This window comes from Nematolebias whitei, chromosome 6 (genome assembly GCF_014905685.2).
Source record: "Nematolebias whitei isolate Nwh7 chromosome 6, NemWhi1, whole genome shotgun sequence".
Taxonomy (NCBI): domain Eukaryota; kingdom Metazoa; phylum Chordata; class Actinopteri; order Cyprinodontiformes; family Rivulidae; genus Nematolebias; species Nematolebias whitei.
The window spans coordinates 35,395,955-35,415,932 of NC_056503.1; the positions used below are offsets into that span (position 1 = coordinate 35,395,955).

At 38.7% G+C, this 19,978-nt stretch overlaps 2 protein-coding genes across 2 annotated transcripts in view; both read right to left on the reverse strand.

The window, feature by feature from the left end:
* vps26b (VPS26, retromer complex component B) overlaps positions 1-19,978 on the reverse strand; it is a 440,542-nt gene that overhangs the window by 4,692 nt on the left and 415,872 nt on the right. The gene's annotated exons all lie outside the window — the stretch shown is intronic.
* Positions 14,580-19,978, reverse strand: part of LOC119411466 (zona pellucida-like domain-containing protein 1) — a 12,015-nt gene continuing 6,616 nt past the window's right edge. The window contains exons 4-10 of the mRNA XM_037678418.1: positions 18,727-18,799; positions 18,274-18,371; positions 16,576-16,656; positions 16,203-16,374; positions 15,996-16,101; positions 14,896-14,925; positions 14,580-14,758 (exon numbers count right to left, since the gene is read on the reverse strand). Of these exons, the coding sequence (XP_037534346.1) occupies positions 14,580-14,758; positions 14,896-14,925; positions 15,996-16,101; positions 16,203-16,374; positions 16,576-16,656; positions 18,274-18,371; positions 18,727-18,799 (739 nt within the window). The remainder of the gene's footprint in view (positions 14,759-14,895; positions 14,926-15,995; positions 16,102-16,202; positions 16,375-16,575; positions 16,657-18,273; positions 18,372-18,726; positions 18,800-19,978) is intronic.

Below are 19,978 nucleotides of genomic sequence, written 5' to 3' on the forward strand. Positions count from 1 at the left end.
TAATTTTCTGTCCAGAAACTGCTGCCAATAGATGAGCTTTTTCTTTTCCTCTCCTACCTGTCTACTGGATGTACCCAGAGGGAACTGGGCCATCGATTTAACATCCACAGAGCAACAGTCAGCCGCATTATTGTGACATGGGCCAACTTCCTGTACTGCTTATTGGGCTCAATTTGTGTGTGGATGTCTCCTGCAGCTGTGAGTTCCAGTCTTCCACAGGATTTTGATGGCCGCTACAGTGACACACAAGTTATCCTGGACTGTACAGAACTACGGTGTCAAACACCTTCATCCCTGCTCCTCCAGAGTGAAGTCTTCTCCACCTACAAATCCCACTGTACCTTTAAGGCCATGGTGGGCATGTCTCCTCACGGAGCCCTGACATTTGTGTCAGCACTGTTTGAGGGTTCCATGAGTGACAAGGAAGTGTTCCGTCAATCAGGGATTACATCACTCTTGACACTGGACATGGCCATCATGGTGGACAAGGGATTCTTGGTGGATGATCTCGTACCTGGGACTGTTCATCGTCCTGCCTTCCTCTCCAAGAGGGCCCAAATGTCAGAGGTCGACGTTTTGAAGACCCAGTCCATTGCCCGTTTGAGGGTGCATGTTGAGAGGTTAATAAGAAGAGTTAAAGAAAATAAACTCTTTGATTCCACTATCCCTCTCTCCATTGCAGGAAGCATAAACCAAATTTTTACAGTTGCCTGTCTCCTGTCAAATTACCAAAATGGACCTTTGGTCAGGAAATGGAGATATGAAGTTTGACAGAAAAGCTGATGGCACAGTCTTGAAGAAACAGAAAATGCTGTCATTTACTTACATTGACATTGTCTTACATTTGTAAATAGATATTCATGATGGAAATATTTTGAAACAAATTTGTACATTTGATTTGATCAAACTCCTAATTTAGACATTTCTGCAGGTAAACATAGAAAAAATATCTGTCTACTTTGTGTTTGATTGAATCCATCACATTAGTGTCTGCATAAATTCTTTGAATAAGAATATCTTCCTCAGCTGAGACAACAAAATCACACCAGTTCATCCCAGTTATTAGCATCTGCCCCTGAACCTGCCAATAGTAAACATGAGTTTTTTTTAGTTCCAATTTGCCTGACTTCATTTGGAGATATGGACAGTCAACATAACTTTTCACATTTGGACACTTAATCTCAATCAGCCCGAACTGACATGGCTCAGAAGGATCAAAGATCAATCCGTCTGGAGATGCCCCTAGCCAAGGAGCATCAGGGTGAATCACAAATCCACAGGGATAGTGGTTGACTCTTTTAATTTGACAATATTCCCAGATAGCATCAGCCTCTAATTCAAGCCCTCTCTTCATAGCTGCAGTCTGATAGGTCCCTTGCAGCAGACGATTTGCCAGATCTTCCTCAGATTTATCTCGAACCTGGCAGATCTCCCTGAAGCGGGAGGCAGTCAACCTATGCCTCCTTAGCTGATGCCATTCAGGACATGTACTCTGTGCTCTGGTAGCACATTCAAATTTATTCACCATGTCCCAGGTGACCTCCATACTTTTAAGGTGTAGCTGTTGTGGTTCAGAACAAACAAACATGCTTTTTGATGGCTGTAGGTGGTAGTTCTTAAGAGGCAGAGATGGGCGGGGTGGTGCAGCATGGAAGGACATGTCTCTCTTTGCTGTTGCTGGCTGTTGGTAGGACAGAGGACTTCCAGCCTGAACTTTGCCAAGGGCAGAGTCAACAAGGGGAAATTCATGGCTGATTCCCATGCTGCAGATCATTGGTGCATCAGCTGCTGCAAAATCTTCATACACCTCGGAAACCTGGGAAAGTGAAAACAATTATTTCAATAAAATGTAAAATACATGTATATCAACTAATTTTAAGCCCTCAAAAATTCTACACTTTACAAAGAGACAGCACTTGAAAATAAAATTATTCAATACACCGGTAAGTCTACAACTCTTTGTTAGTACATTGTAGCCTACTGTTAATTTCATTTTTATTTATCAGTAATTTAAATACAACTACTTACTCTAAGGACAGAAAGGTCCGGCAAATCCCCACTAAGGCCTTTGTAGAGTGTGCTCCTGTGTATATAAATAAGAAAAGAACATGAGTCAAAAATAGAATACCCACCTGCATTTCGTTCAGATATGAAACATAAAATAATGTTACAGAGACTGTGAGTGTATTCTTTAGATTTAAGTAAAACTAATATGCATGAATTACCAAATTAACACTGGGTTAAAAGTAACACATAACAACCATAAAAGAAGAACAATGCATGCAGCAAATAACCAAATGGGGACAAGCAAGGCCAAACTCACGTGTTAATATTCATCAAATAGCCAATTCCATTTTATTTTTATTTAAGAATTAATTACCACCTTAGCTAAATCCCCATTAACATTAGGAACGTCGGGTTGCTGAACCAACAATCTTAAAACTGTCATCTGAACAATCCTATCTTCACCCTACACTTAAACTGTGAGGTTTTTCATTTTTCTTCATGGACCTGTGACACAGAGCCCTGACAACGACTTCACCTGTGTCCTGATTTTTGCTAGAAACTGAGAAGAGCAGAATGTTAGTAGAATGATCACAAAATATGAGCCTTTTGTTTAAGTGTGGAAAACCTGTTTCTATAACGTGAGTATACACAAAAATGGTCGTGTTGCTAATAGCCTAACGTTAGCTGCAAACAGTTAGCAACATCACAACGATCAAACTAACGTTACTTACCCTCGTAGTTGTGCAGGTAACTTGAGATATACAATTTAAATCCCTTGTTACGTTTGCTTGTCGGAGCAGGGGACCAGGCATCAACAATACGATGAACATCGCTGATATTTATCTTGGGCAGCTCTTGTAAACATCTAGAAAACGCCATTTTCACCGAGACCGGGGATTAGACCGGAAACTGGAATGCCGACATCCGGTCAAAGGGGAAGTGATTCAGGACGCATGTGCACAGAGCCTATTCTTGCTGCATTCTAACCTTTTACGTCACAAAACACACCCCGTCTGGTTGTTTCTGACCAATGGGAATACTCCCAAAAGTGAACCGGGAAAGAGCTCTTTAAAATGTCGGTACTTCCTGGTCTACTCAGTTCTGTTGAGTTCTGCTGGAGATCTGTAAACTACTCAGTTCTGTTGAAGCTCTGGAGAAGTTCTGTTGAGCTCTGCTCGAGATGATCCTGACATGACAACAGAGCTCTTCCGAGTTCCATGGGATTATAACATTTTCACTCGCCACTACTTCTGACGATTCACAGCATCCTAAGGAGACGCTGGACAGGTAGCGTTAACGGAGCTCCATATCTGCTGATTAATCTCAGAAAGGTAATGAGTCAAGTTTCCTACCAAGCGTACCGGGGAGAGCTGGGTTCTGATGGAGAGTGTCAATTCTGGTGAACACTTCCCCTCCCATACCATCTTTACTCCCTCTAAACTTCTTTCTCATCTTTAAACTTTTCTATCAAGTAGATATTCTTCCAGATATTTAGAAATGTCTGTGTAAAATGCTCATCCACATCCGTGTGGGTAAAAGATCATAATTGTACAGTTTCATAAATGTCTGTGGTGAAGCAACGGAAAAATCATGGCCGTATGATTTTTCCTGATTGATTGCTTATGTTGTTATTTTCATAATTTGCCAAATTAATGTAAATGTTTGATGTTAAACTTTGATTCTGTAAATAAATGACCGCATTCATTTTGATGGGTCAAACATAAATGACGTCTCACGTTTGCATTTCATTAAATTCAATGCACGTTTTATTCAGTTCAGAAAAATGAGGAATCCGCGTTAATTGATGAATATATCTGAGCATCTGTTCATCTACAGGTAGTAGGGCTGAACAATAATTCGATATCGATATATGTCACAATATACTTTTATTCAATAACGGTGGTATGAGTTTTAAGCACATTTTCGATATTTCGATATGATTACAGCGTTTCACTGATGCATTTCTTTTTCTGTTTGGGTTGAAACGGCCACTTCAGTTTCAACCCGAACAGAAAAAGCCATGACACAACTGCGGAAGTGCGTGGTGACGTAGATGTTGCACAGAGGCTGAACTCGAGTCCAGAAGGCGTTAGCATTAGCAGGCTAGGCTAATCTCTAACGCGCATTAAGTTTTCACTTTAAAATGAGTGCCCATGACCATCAGAATGTGAGTGAACAAGTTTTCACAAGTGAAGAGAAAGCAGATGACATAATTGATAAGAGAGGAATGACTAATTTGGCAGTGTGGAAGTGGTTCGGCTCTCTAAGATCCGATAAACTGCAGGTTTCAGTGTGCTACAAAACGTGTCGGAGTCGTTCCAATTTGCGGTGGGAAAACATCTAACTTGTTCCACCATATGAAGAGTTTCCACTCGATACAATATGCTGAGGGTCAGAAGATGAAGCACAATAAAAATTTTGAGCCAACGTGTCCTTGAAACATCACCCCCATCTGTATCAAAAGAGAAACATGTTTGCTGCATGGGTAAGATTATGTTGTTGTTTAAAGTTAAAACTATTATTATTGACAAAGTTGAGAGTTTTATGTTTACTTGACAGTGATTTCAATTTTTTTTTAAGACTAAATACAAATAAAAGGTGAACATTAATTTATTTGTACCATTTGTACAGTTTTTCTGAGGCTTTTATGTTGTTTATATCGACATCGGAATTATATCGCTATCGACCGTAATCAAGAAATATATTATGATAAAAGTTTTGGCCATATCGTCCAGCCCTAGTAGGTATAGGGTACCGTATATAGATACCATAGATAGATAGTGTAGATACATAGATACAGTAGATAGATAGATCACCCTAACCCTAAAACTAACTTTTTTCAACTCAGGAAGTCAGAACGTGTCAGAGCCTCAGACAGGTGAAAGCATTGATAACTGTGTACTTATAAATGAATTGATCTGCTATGATTTCATCATCAGCATTTTTTCAGGGTGTCTTGTACAAGTATTTAACTGGGTGCCTGACACACACATTTTACCTGAATGTCCAGTACAAGCATTTTAATGAGGTGTCTGATATTAATTTGTTACTCTGGTGCCCAATGCAAATCACATGTAGACTGAAGAATCACTCAAGAAATGGGAGCATGGTGGCACAGAGGTTGGAGAAGTGAACTTGTGATTGGAAGGTTGCCAGTTTGATTCCCCCTTATATCAAAATGCGGATGAAGAAGGTGAGGCACACGCATATCTCCGCCTTAATTTGTCCTTTTCTAGACCCTTGAGCAAGGCTCTTAACACCCCACCCCCCACACACACACACACACACACACACACACACACATCTGCTCCTCCAAATGCACAGATGCAAATTACATGAAGACTAGAGCATCAAACTCCCATGACCCCCTTAACCGCTCTGCAGGGGTCAAGGTCTGGTCCACTGTTCCACGACCAGGACAAAAGTCACACTGCTCCTCCTGAATCTGAAGTCCGACAATCGGTCAGTGCCTCCCTTCCAACATCCTGAAGTAAACTTTACCGGGGAGGGTGAGAAGTGTGATCCTACAATAGTAGGAACACACACACTGTATGTACACACACAAATGATAAACTATAACTATAAATGACTGATCTAACACAGCACAGATAAAACTCCAAGTTCACTGAGAGGACTTACAATATATTTTAAAATGTGAATTTTTAATACAGAGCTGTCATTTCAGGGAATTTCTGACGTTCACCTCACCTCAGTCTCAAGACTGGTTTTAATCTTCAAATAGAAGGTGTTTTATGTGTTGAAACATATCCTTTTTATGTGGTCATGACATAATTTAGGACTGAATAAAACGAAGATCAAAGATACTTTAGTAGAATTGATTCAATTTATGTGAACAAATAACTTTTATAATTGAAGTAGCCTACTGCGCTGCCTTTCTTCAGGCAGTGAAACCAAACACAATCTGCTGGTAAAGGGAAATGGTCAAACTTCCTTCATATGGCTTTGTTGTTGTGCTTGAAATGAAGTTCCTTTTGTCTACAGAGCTTCTAAAAGTAGGAATACAACAAGACACACACAACAGTGAGAGGAGGAGCAGCTGTATTTTGAGAAGTTTTCTCGTTTTAAGAGAACTTAAAAAGCATTTCTCTGCCAAATTGGCATAAAAGGTCTTTTGTGTGGGGCAGTTTCAGTTTTATAGTCCAGGAAAAGGTCATACCCATAACTTGACAAGCTCAGCATCAAAGCATGAGAACCAGTTCATTTTAAACTGAAAATGATTTAAGATTTATGTTAAAGTGATAGTTTAAATTGCTTATTGTGGGTTCTGTAGAAAAGTTAAGAACAAATAATATTTTATATGTTGCAGATAAGTCTTTGAACATCTTGAGTGGAAGAAATAGAACGTCATTCTGACCAGAATGACACCATAACAGCAAGTTCAACCATGAGCAGGACCAAACAGGATTTCTGTTGACATTCAACAACTCCCATCACTTAAAATTTTGTAAAGTTCCTCTTACAAAATGTCACTTTTTCATTTATGCAAGCACTGTTAAAAACCATTAAGTCACTTTGAAATTTAGTTATTTTCATTCAATTGTATGGTTCTTCTGCCTCACAGTGAGCAGGACCCTGGTTCAAACCCCGGTCCAGGGGCCTTTCTGGGTGGAGTTTGCATGTTCTCTCCGTGCATGCGTGGGTTTTCTCCGGGTGCTCCGGTTTCCTCCCACAGACCAAAAACATGCATGTTAGGTTAATTGGTAACTCTAAACTGTCCCTAGGTGAGAGTGAGAGAGTGAATGGTTGTTTGTCTCGTGTGTCTCTATGTGGCCCTGTGATGGACTTGCGACCCATCCAGGGTGTACCCCGCCCCTCGCACAGTGATTGCTGGACATGGGCACCGGCGACCCCCGTGACCGATAATGGAATAAGCGGGTAAAGAAAATGGATGGATGGATGGATGGATGGTTCTTTATATGGGCTAACAGTTGCAGCAGCTAGCTGTAAACTCATTGTTCTGGTCTGGACAGAAGAAAAATCTTTATTTCTTAAAATTCTGATGCATGCTAAATAATCCAGGTAATCCAGGTAAATAATCCAGATAAATCTGACAAGGTTGAGTCAGGTCCTCTGGATGGGGTCTTTTTTGAAATGTTTTGTCTTTTATCCAAAACACCTCTTCAGTCTGAGGAGCTGCAGGTGAAGCGGCACCTTCTCATAGTGGATCATCCAGTTTGTTGGTGACAGCCAAAACTAGTTGGTCACGTGCAAAAGTTGGACCATGAGCCCAACGACTGATCGTTAGTGCCCTGATGGCTGCTTGCTCTTCACAGAGGTCTGAGTGATACTCACAATAACAGCACAACAAGTGGGAGACAATAGTGTTGATCAGAGATGACATCTGGAGAATTGTGGGGAAACCCCAAAGTCCTGGATGTCGAGCAAACAATGCAACAGACCACATGCATAATGGCAACCTCCAACGCTTTTGTCCATGTTAACTCAAACAAAGACGATGTTCCATGGCCGAAATCGACTCGGAAAATATTGAAGGATACAATAATATACAGCTCAAGCGATGGATATGATGCAGGGGACTGCTAAATAGGCTACATAAGCTTTATAGGCTTGAGCCAAGATGGGACCTGAAAGTCCCAGGTTCAATTCCCAGCCATTCCCACATGTCGTGGTGTCTCTGAGCAAGACACCCAATCCCCAATTGCTCCCCGGACACCCACATAGCTGCCCACTGCCCCACCTGGGTGAATCCCAGGTGCGATGGGTTAAATGCAGAGATCCAATGTCATCATTGTATGGGAACATCCAATGAGGACAAAGCATAGTGCTTATTACAGTATATTATTAAAAGGCATGTCAAAACAATATGGTTAGAGGAGAAAACAAGCATAGCTTCTAAAACAAAATTTAAAATGTCTTACATATCCTGGACTTTCGGTAGTTTTTTTAGGCAGACTTTGCTGAATTTTAATTGGAGGATGCTGTTTTAACATATGATACTGTTATCTGAACATACTCAGACTAATGTAAAAATGTCTGTCACTGCATATGACGCATACTTTTTTTTTTAGTACTTTTCTCACTCCTAGTTCACCTCAACTCGGGTTCAATGTTCAAAGCCAAACCTCAGCCTTGCTTCTATTTTCAGGAGGAGGGTTTAATCAATTATCGCTGATAGTAAGCTGAGAGGAGGGATGATAGAAGTCATTTTTCTCTTTTTAGTTATCTGTGGACATTGTAGAAGCTGAATACATCACAGAATAGCTGCTGAAATGAGGGATTAGAGTAATGAGGAGCGGTGAATTAAGCAGAGCCGAGCGGGACACAAAAACGGCCTCGGAAAGTGACACGTGAGATGCAGCAGCCACCAGCAGACATTTGGATAGGTCATGAGAGATGAAAATCAATACTGATATAAAAAACGTAACATTATGACTGGACTCTCAACAAACCATGACATTTGGAAAGCTTTAACAGGTGCTGTTCTGATAGGTAAGAACTATTTTTTTAAGTAAATGGCATCAAGCATAAATGAACAATCATATATTGAACTTTTAACATACGTGGTTTTTCTGAAATAAAAAAATGGAAAAGATATAGAATAAAAACACAATTAGATTTTGTTTCTTAGGATCTTTATTTCAACACATTTTTTGACTGTTTCTTAAAAAATCTTTTTTTTTTAAACTACAAAGCTATCACTTTTATGTTAGGTTATTAAACTATACATATAAATACATTTATAGACTAAATTAATTCAGTTTATTTCAGAATATTTATATAGCACCAATTCGCAACAGAAGTTGTCTCAGGGCAGTGTACCAAAACATTCACATTAAAAAATCCAATTACTAAAAGTTATCAATCGATCGAAGGAAGCCAGCAGATTGTGGTGAATCTTCACACTGTCACAGTCTCCCATTCTGAGCAAGCAAACTGGCAACAGTGGAAAGGAAAAACTCCCTGTTAGTAGGACGAAACCACCAGCAGAACCAGGCTCTGGACGAGCAGCCATCTGCTTCGACCGGCTGGGGTTTGAGAGAACAGGAAGAAGAAACAAACAAACTAGAATGGCAGGTCCAGGTGTACTTTTCATTGGAGGAAAGACAAAAAACACATGTTGAGGATAGAAATCATTTCAAATACAAACAGGTGGAGTAGAGCAAGTAAAGACAGCAGCAGAGTGAGGAAATGTGGTCAATTTGTGATCAAATCAAATGCTTGCAGTCTAAGTAAATTATTAGATTCATCGGGTTTCATGGATAAATGTAACTGAGTATCATCAACATAACAATGAAAATGTATCACATGCTGTTTAATAACTACATAATGGAAGCATAAAGTAAAGAGTATTGGTCCAAGCACCGAACCCTGAGGAACTCCATAACTAACTTTGGTGTATGAAGAAGATTCATTATTTACATGTACAAACTGGAATATATCAAATAAATATGATTCAAACCATTTTAGTACTGTTACTGTAATTCCAATATCTTATTCAAGTCTCTGTAGTAGAATATTGTGATCAACTGTATCAAATGCAGCACTGAGGTCTAACAGGACCAGTGTAGACACAAGTCCATTGTCTGAGGCCATGAGAATATCATTGGTAACTTTCACCAGTGTTGTTTCTGTGCCATGATGAGCTCTAATCCCTAACTGAAACTCCTCAAACAGATTATTTCTGTTCAGATGTTCACACAACTGATTTGCAGCTATTTTCTAAAGATTTTTTTTTTTTTTAGAAGAACGTTAGATTAGATAAAGGGCTATAATTGCCCAGAATTCCTGAATCAAAATCAGGCTTCCTGAGTAAAAGTTTAATTACAGCAAACTTAAAGCACTGTGGAACGTAACCATTCATTAGAGACTAATTAAGCAGATCCAAAATGGGGATATTAATTAGGGGAAATTCCTTTATTAACAAATTTAAAAAAGGTTTGTAAGCTCAATCATTCAGGTAGACAACAACAAAAAATGGTTAAACCATGTCATCCGGACCAGTTTCTTTAAGTGAGAAACATATCGTCCCCCATCTAGAGGACTTCTTCAGTCCAGATCTGTCATCCTTCACTGCTGTGTTTCAAGCCAACCTCCTGTTGGAATCTCAGAAGCAGGTGTTTAACATGTGCCAAACACACCTATCCAAAACAAGCAAGCATCATGTACAACGATCAAATGTCTTATTCCAGATGGCCGACTTGCTACTCACAGAAACAGCCTGAGGACAACCAAGGCCAAAATTGTTCAGAAAATGGGTTGTAAGCTCAATCATCCAGGTAGATAACAATAAAAAAGGTTAAATGTTTAAACCCTTTATACAGTATAGTTGGAATGGGATCTAGCAGACATGAATGGTTTGGATGAAGCTATTATTTTGGCAATTCAGAGAGCTCACCAGGACTAAAACTACCCAAACAAATCATGTTTCAGTGACATTTTTAAATTACTTAATGCCAGTAACGGCAAAATAGCTGCATTTGAATGGATGTGTTTTAACCAGACCTTTTTGATTCAGATTTAAACTATAAATGTGAAGCTTTCTTGGGTCCATGGTTCAAACCAGTCATTTAAAAACTTTAGTTTGACAAAATGAAGCAATCATAGTTTAGATTAATGAACTAATCTCAAACTAAACTATGATTTAGTTTGGTACTTGGCAGAAGTTATGTTTAGGATGGTTTAAACATTTAGACCAATCAAAGGAAGTTATACTCATCGACCGTCACGTGCTAGTAATTTATTGGGGACTTTTTGTTGAGACAACATTATAAAATAAACATTGATCAGCCCTCTATTGGATCATTTAATTATCCTATCATCATGTCATTAATCAAATAAGCCACACAGAGGACAACGAGAAGATGTTTTCAACCCAAGTTTACTTCTTGCATGGTGAGCAGCATTGAAAACAGGCTTACAACGACAAGCTCCGGTCACAAGATCTGCCCAAAGACAAAGAGTTAGGAAAAGCTTAAATACTCGTTATCAGACAGAGGTGAGGTCAGGACGACCTCTGCTTCACGGCTCACAGTTGTTGAAGGCATCAGAAGTTATCAGTTACCAGTTATCAGGCTCCTCTCTGAGTAGACAACAAACTCTGACTTCACACACATGGTTCTATATTAATTTAACATTAGTAAGTGAAAACATCCATGACCTTTACATAAAGTCCCTCAACACCTCAAACCAAGTAATCAACATACTGTTTGATGGAAAGCTTTAGTTTTTGTACGCATGTTGAAAGACGAACGTATTATGATATAAACTCCATCAGTAAACGTTCTCTTGTCCCGCCCCTAACTACCGATCCGCTAAAGATGACTTAATGAAACCTTCTATACTTTTACATCATCACTAAACAGGGGGTCGTGTACACTTTTCAGTACCCCAGCTCTAAGGTCAAGTTCACAAATCAAGGTCAAAATTAAAACAAGGTCTTTGATTTTCTAGACTAGGGGTTCTAAAACTTTTTGGGTTCAGGGACCCCCTCATAACCCTCATGTTTATAAAATCATTTTCTTCAATTTGTCTCTTTAATGCAATGGAAATATCTGTTTAACACAAATACTTAAGATCTGTTCTTTAATAGTGTTAATACAATGTGTATACTTTTAAACAAGGGGTATTTTTTATTCAAGACTCACTTAATGAATACATTTTTTATTTCAACTTCCAAAAAATTAGAAGCACCTTGTTTATTGTGGGGGTTTGGGACCACACCCCACTGTGATCAGTGAAAAACCGCGAAGTAACGATAGTAGTACAAATAGTAGTAGTAGTTTATTTATAAAGCCATATATATATATATATATATGTATATATATATACATATATATATATACAATGTTTTTAAACTCTAAACGTTCTAAGAGCACAACATATCATGACCTCTGCTCTCTGCCAGCGCTCCCGGTTCAAATCCCAGTCCAGGGGCCTTTCTGGGTGGAGTTTGCATGTTCTCTCCGTGCATGCATGTGTTTTCTCCGGATACTCCAGTTTCCTCCCACAGACCAAAAACATGCATGTTAGACTGACTGGTAACTCTAAATTGTCCCTAGGTGTGAGTGAGAGAGTGAATGGTTGTTTGTCTCTATGTGTCCCTGTGATGGACTTGCAACATGTCCAGGGTGTACCCCACCCCTCACACAGTGATTGCTGGACATGGGCACTGGAGACCCCCGTGACCCAAAATGGAAGAAGCGGGTAAAGATAATGGATGGATAAATCATTGTGTGCAGGGAGAAGCTCCCCCCTGCAGCCTGTCATGATCTGCTCTCTGCCACCTGCAGCTCTCTGCCACGCCCACATATCTCCTTCGTGCTACAGCAGCTTCTTCAAGGGTTAACCCTTTGTTGTCCAGCTGCACCAATTGACTTTTGTCTTCCAACTTAAAATACAGGGATTTGAACCAAAGACCTGCTCGTTGAGAGGCAGCAGCTCTACCAGTTGCTCCACCATGCTGCCCAGGTGCTAAATCATTTAAAATTATTTATTTTAAATAAACAATCCATGCCGCTTGTGCGGGTCATCCATCAATCAGCCAATCTTTGGAAAATCGCAAAAGAGCGCGTCCGCAAAAGTCGAACCGTAATAGCGAGGGACTACTGTACTCAAAAAACACTTTAAAACTTGACCTATTCACATGAACATAAATGTATCGCCACTTTTTAAAATATTACAGAAAACTCTTTACATAAAACTGAACAGAATCATAACAGCAGTAAGCAGTGTTACAAAGTAACAGGGCTTAATTTGTAAACTGATCGATGCCAGAATGTAAATAGTGGGCAGGCCGATTGGGGGGGGGGGTTCTGGGAGGTCCTCCCAAGGAAAATTTTGAATAAAGTAGATGTGATTTCCTGCATTTTCATGTATTTTAACAGGTTGTTAAACATAATTTTTCTGTCTGTCTCTTAGCAAAATATCATGAAAAACTTGACAGATTATAATAAACTGTCAGAAAGTAATCCTTACATGTACATTAGTAATTTATTTGCCTTTGCAATCAAATCGATTCAAGATGATCAGCGCAACTAGTTGACCTTACCAAACACAATGCTGGCTGTAACTCAGTCAGTTTTTCAAATATTGATCTACACTGGTGTGGTGGTAGCTGAAATCTGAGCACTAACAGACCACACAAGATGTTTGTTTAAAACTTTGACCTGATCCGTTATAAACTGCCAGGTTATACAATCCTCCAAGGAATGCTACTTCCATTCTTGGCTCAGTTTTGATACCATCTGCAAATTTTACAAAACCTTTTTCCAGTTTTTGTTAGCAGAATCTGTTATTTAGTTGTTTTTCTGTCACATCCTGGTATGATTATCAATCTGCACATCTGTCTTCCATTGTGCAAATACCTCCCTTGGTATATGTTTCCTGTGTCAGTTCACCTCTTTTGTGCTCTTTTGTAAACAACAAAAAACCTCAATTAAACCTTTTTTTTTTCAATAGCAATGGGGACTAATGGCTCCTTTTTGGGTCTGGTTCATTTGGCTCAGCTCAACAAAAAGAGCCGTCTTCTCTGCTTCTCAAACAGCTCTTCATTTAACACGATTTGTGAAGTAGTGAAGAAAATGAATTGAAAGCCAGATCTTTTAGCTCCCAAAAGAGCCAATGGACCCATCAAAGTTTTTTAGCTTTCGACCTTTCTGACCAATTTGTTCATATTAGAAGCAAGAGTGCACAATTTATAAACTTTATTCCCAGTTCAGCTGAAATCTGGGAATGGTACGGACTTCTTGTTTTCTACCACATGACTTGTAACTCTTCATTTATTTATTCTTTTCCAGTAATACTAAGTAACAAATCTTGATAGGAGAATGCAAGCCAAAACCTCCACATAGGGACATGAACATTGCTCGTGGAGGATTGTTTGTCAAATCTTTAACAAGCGTACCAGCGATGTGTTTGAAGCAAGGAACTCCTGCCAAGTGACCTTATGGTTTCTTCCTAAAAAATAAAATAAAATACAAAAAAAAAAAAAATGTATGTCAACATGTAAGCCACTGGGATAATTGAACTTTGCCCTTTATTTTCTCAGTTGACCTAACCTATGTGTCAGTCACCTCATGGTTCATTTAAATATCACTTCTTGCATACAAAAATGGTTTTTGCAGAATTTATTTCAGAACCAGACAATAAAAATGCACATATGGTTATAAACTGGAAAATGCAATAAAGACATTAAAAAAAGGAAATGAAACGTGAAGCAACAAGTCTGCATTTTTTTTGGTTAAAAAAACCCCCCCAGCACAATACTTGTTAGCAAATTTTAAAAATTTACACGTTTTAAACCATTTTTACTGCTGAAAGACACGTTTTATGTAGTGACAAATATTGACTTTGGTTCATCTACGGTACTAGTTTTAAGTCCCCTCCAATTGGTGTCAAGATTTGTAAAAATGAAAAAGAAGATATCTATATTAAAACACGTGTATTTTCATCATGTAGCCCACCTACTGACAATAACGTAAAAAAATGAGGTATTAAATGTAATAAATACATAAAACATGTCATTTACTGTATACGATGTATGTGTACCAAAGGGCTATAAGAAACAGTTCTGTGTAAATAATATTCATAAATCATTTAAAGCTGGAGTTCAAAACTGCAATTGGTGGGAGGCGGGACTTTTGCAGGAGGCGGGACTTTTTTAGGAGGCGGAGCGACAACAGGAAGAAGCCCACGCTGACTCCGCCCAGAACGACTACGCTTGAAATCAGAGCGCCGGTCAACGGGTTCATCAAAGAAGGTTCACCACGTGCTGGTGAAGACAAGAAGACACATTTTAAATCAGTAAACCAGCGTTGATACAAATTGCCGCTTTTGATTCTAATTATTCACTAAATCTATTTTTTTTGCCATTATTTTAAATTTACAAAAAACCAGTATGAAACATACCTAGCTGGGAGTTGCTGACGGATGTTTCATCTGAAAAACAAAATTGTGTTTAACTGAAGAAATATGGCAAACATTAAGTTAATTTAAACATTAATTACTGTTACTAGTGTTTGATTGGTCGTTGTGTGTTTCTCGGTGCCACCAACCACTTCTCCCTCAGTCAGTACTTTTCAAGTCAGCCTGCCATGCCTGTACACCTGTTCTCTGTTTTACCACTCAGCTGCAGCCTCTCTACCCATCAGCTTCTGTCCTTATAGTCTCTCAGCTTTACCTCATCCATCAGTCTGCCATTATGTGTGCATCATGCCATTTCCGGTTCTTCTTGTGCCTCCAAGTACCTCCTTGTGATTTATCCTTGGTGTCTCTTTAAGTATTTCTCATGGGTTTTGGCTGCTAGGTCAGATTTTTGCTTTACTTAATAAAAACTCTTAGGTTTTCTACATTTTCTTTACATCAGTCTGCATTCCTGGGGTCAAACCTTTGAAACCGGGACACTCAGTACATAATCATTGAATGTGCATCTTCATCAGACTAGCTTTTTGGAGTAAACTTAATTCAAGATGGCCACTACAACCAAGTAACCTATAGACACTGAGCTAAACTTTGGTGCGGTAGGAGCTGAGAGTAGTCCTGAACACAAACCCAGTGCTAACAAACCATTCAAAATCTTTGTCTAAATATTTAGCATTAAACTACTGAACCTGTTTTTATTTGTTAGCAAAATATCTTATGAGCCAGTGGATGGATCTTAATGAAATTCAATGAAAGTAATTATAGAATCAACAAATCTACACCTAATAATAAAGTTTTGGATTCAGCACAATCCAAGATGGCTGGCACAACTAATTGACCATGGCAAATAAAATGTTAATAATAATCCAGATATTGAGCTTAACTTTGTTGTGGTAGTAGCTGAGAGTTATCTCCAACACATAACAGATTGTACAGGACTTTGTTTTTGTTTAGTTTCAAATAAATCATCAAACTTCGACGTATCATTTGTGAATTTCTTTTTCATTACATGGAAATCGTTGTCTCTTTAAAAATGTTGAAATGTTGCTCTAAGGATTCAGGTGTTTTATTTTTGTTGTTGTTCGTACCACTCCTGGTGATGATCGGTCCGGCAGAGATAACGGCATTCCCGGATGCCGCTGGCGGGGAATCGAAGCTTTGTGCGCCATCCCTCCTGCGCCGTCGCCCACAGATCTGCCAATCACACGATTATATTTCAGTCCTCGTCTATTTGAGGCAATGCATACCCACAGGGAATAAAACTTGGATTTTTTTCATTTTTATTTTACTCTTACTGGAATGAGCATAATGCAGTCGTCTGCTCTGCAAAGCTTAGTGACACAGTGCAAAAACACGGTCGACATCTTCTGGTGCCTGTGTTTCACAAATCGGAAGACCTCAAAGGAAAAACGACCCAACTGACTCTTCCCATTTTCGAACACAGTCGTCTGTGGGTCTTTATAGCAACTGTTTGAAAAGGAAAGCATTTTTAAATGTGTAAACAGTGAAAAACGACACTGGACGTCTAGCTGTATGCTTAAGCCGTCAGAGGACAGAAGTAAGTGGCATTCATGAGGATAAGACATGCTGAGAGCATGAAAGGGTAATGACTCCCCTTTTGTGATTTATCAAGTCATCTTCTTGAACGACAAGAAAAAGCAAGATTACCCAAAGAACAGGTCGTAGCGGAGTTCATCATTAGGATTCCCTGAGGGGGTTGTGTAACAGTAGTCCATCAAGATATTCCATCTGCAAAAAGGGACAGAACTGTAAGATGGGATAAAGATCTAACTGCACATGGGAAAGCACAGGTTGGGCTTTCTTTGCTGCAGACTGGCGCCGTCAAGTCCAATAATAACATAATGGTATAATGAAAGTTGTCTAAGTGTAGAAAATAAGGCTACATCTGAACAAAAATAAAAAATAAATAATGGTGGGAAAAAGTCACCGTGGAGGATCTTATCAGAAATCTCATCTATTCCTCACTGACTTGATGTGGTTGTTATAATAGAACCCACAAATATTATTTAATGAGACAGTTCAGTTATGTGAGATTGGGTTCTGTAGAAAAGTTAGGGACAATTTATATCTTACCTCTTATAGATGGACTCATCTTAGATAAATATGGATTAGTTCTGACTAAACTGAAAAGCTAATGGTTGGTATTAGTGATGCTAGTTTCAAAGCAGATTTCTGGCCCCTTTAAACAACTCCTAAATTAAAACATATATATAGCCATCTGTAGGCGGCACGGTGGTTCAGCTGCCACGTCTCAGCGAGCAGGTTGCCCCAGTTAAAATCCCGGCCCTGGGTCTTTCTGGGTGGAGTTTGCATGTTCTCTCCGTGCATGGTACTCCGGTTTCCTCCCACAGACCAAAAACATGCATGTTAGACTGATTGGTAACTCTAAATTGTCTCTAGGTGTGAGTGAGAGAGTGAATGGTTGTTTGTCTCATTTTTCTCTGTGTGTCCCTGTGATGACCTGTCCAGGGTGTCCACCATGCAACCCAAAAAGGAAGAAGTGGATAAAGATGATGGATGGATTAATCTTCCGTTATCAGTAGCTGCTACTAGTTTCTATGAATGCTAACTAACAGTTGCTGCTAACACTAGTTGCTACAATTACGAGCTGCTGCTAACACTAGCTGCTGCTAACACTAGCTGTTAACAACAATAGCTGCTGCTAACACTAGCTGCTGCTAACACTAGCTGTTAACAACAATAGCTGCTGCTAACACTAGTTGCTACAATTACGAGCTGCTGCTAACACTAGCTGCTGCTAACACTAGCTGTTAACAACAATAGCTACTGCTAACACTAGCTGCTGCTAACACTAGCTGTTAACAACAATAGCTGCTGTTAACGTCACTATTTGCTGCTAACAGTGGATATCTTGTTACCATTGTAAGCTGGTGCAAACACCAGCTGCTGCTAACCTTAGCTTCTACTAACCTTAGCTGCTACTAACATTAGTTGCTACTATCACTAGCTCCTACTTACACTAGCTGTTAACATTAGCTACTACTATCACTAGCTGCTGCTAACATTAGCTGCTAATATCACTAGCTGCCGCTAACTTTAGCTTCTGCTAACAATAGTTGCTACTATCACTAGCTGCTGCTAACACTAGCTGTTAACACTAGCTGCTACTATCACTAGCTGCTGCTAACTTTAGAAGCTAAAATCTCTAGCTGTTGCTAACTTAAGCTGCTAATATCACTAGCTGTTGCTAACTTTATCTATAATTTCCTGCTACTAACACTAGCTGCAAAATCCCACATTAAATAATTTGAACAATTGCTTAATGTTTTTATTGTAAAAGAAATTAAGGAGAAAAAAAGTGAATTAATTGGTTGTATTTTGTACCGTTTGTCTAAGTGTGTTGCTTTCACAGCAGCAAATACTCTAGTTTTTAGAGCAAGTCCAGTTGTGGGGATAGACAGAGGATGACCAAATGTTGAATCCTGCATGAATATAGAAAATGAAAATAAGAAACATCAACATTTTTGGTTCAAAACATAAACTTTGCAAACTTATACTATATTATAAGCCTACTGTTTAAATCTGTAGTTTTGCATCTGTCAGTTATTCTTTCTAACTGATAACAAAACCATGAGTTTTTAAAGTCACGAAAAAGTACAGTAACAGTTTATTGTCCAAAACAGGCTGAAAAATGTCTCTCAGGTAGGAAGAAGAATCCAGGTATTGACTTTTCAGAGAATCATAAAAAAAAACAAAGCCAAAAGGATTAAAACGTGTTAAAAATGTATTTTCAAAAGATGTTTCTTCAGAGCTGAAATGTTAATTTATCAGACTCACGTTGTACAGAATCATACTCAGAGTGCTGACAAATGTGCCGTTGTTGTCCTTGACAGATACAGCAGCAGAGGAGCTGCAAAAAGAAATGAAAATTAATTAGTATTCGTTTACTAATTGAAAAAACAACTTTAAAGCAATAGTTGTGTATTATGTAGTATAATGAAACTATTTTTTCCTACCTTGACTGATACATAAATTATACTTTCTGAAAAATGCAGCATGAATGCTGAGAGCTGCATGACTGCTTAAGTTTGCTAAAGAAGCTGAAAATGAATTGTTGAAGCTAAAAGAAACAGAACATTAGCTTTAAGCTAAAAGAAACAGAACACTAACTAAAAGCTAAAAAGACAAAACACTAGCAGAAAACTAAAATTACAAAATGCTAGCTAATTACCTAAACACTAGGTTAAAATAGCAAATGGTAGTAAAGTGGTAGCTAGAAAAGCAAAAAGGTTAGCTAAATTTAAAACACTGTAGCTACATGTAGCAAAAAATCAACTAAAAGCTTAAAGTGTCAAAGTGCTAGACAAAGTTTAAAGTGTTAGTAAAAATAAAAAAAAAAGTCAAAATGCTATCTAGTAGCTCAAAGTAGCCCAAACAAGGCTAAAAAATAAGCAAAGTATTAGCTACAATTAGCATAACACTAACTATAACTTAGCAAAAGTCTAAATAAAAGTGGCAAAAAAGGTAGCTAGAAGCAAAAAGGAGCAAAAGGCTAGTTAATTGTATTAAGTAACAAAAGGCTAGCAGAGCACTTAAAGTGTCAAAGTGCTAGTCAAAGCTAAACTTTTTAAAATGTTAGCTAAAAGTGTTAAAAGACTACTTAGAAGCCAAAAGTAGCTAAAACCAGGCTAAAAATTATGAAAGTAGCACATCAGTACCTAAAAGTGGCAAAAGACTGGCTAAATGCTAAAACCAGTGGAACGATAGGTCATCTGGACAGTTTCTTTTTTTGTTGAGACATTTCAGTCTTCATCCAAAGGACTTCATCAGTCCGAGGAGCCACAAACAAACTGGCTGGACCACTATGTGGGTTTGCTGCTTGTGGGACTCTGTTTGCTGTGGCACCTAGGAATGAAGAAATCCTTTGGATGATGAAATGTCGCAAAAAACAACAACAAAAAAACTGTCCAGATGACCTGACTGAACTTTGTTGGATTTTCTGGATTAGTGAGCATGAACTTTGATGTCAGTGGAACGATAAAAGCAAAAATAACAAAAGCTAACAAAGCAGCATAAGAAAGCATATATA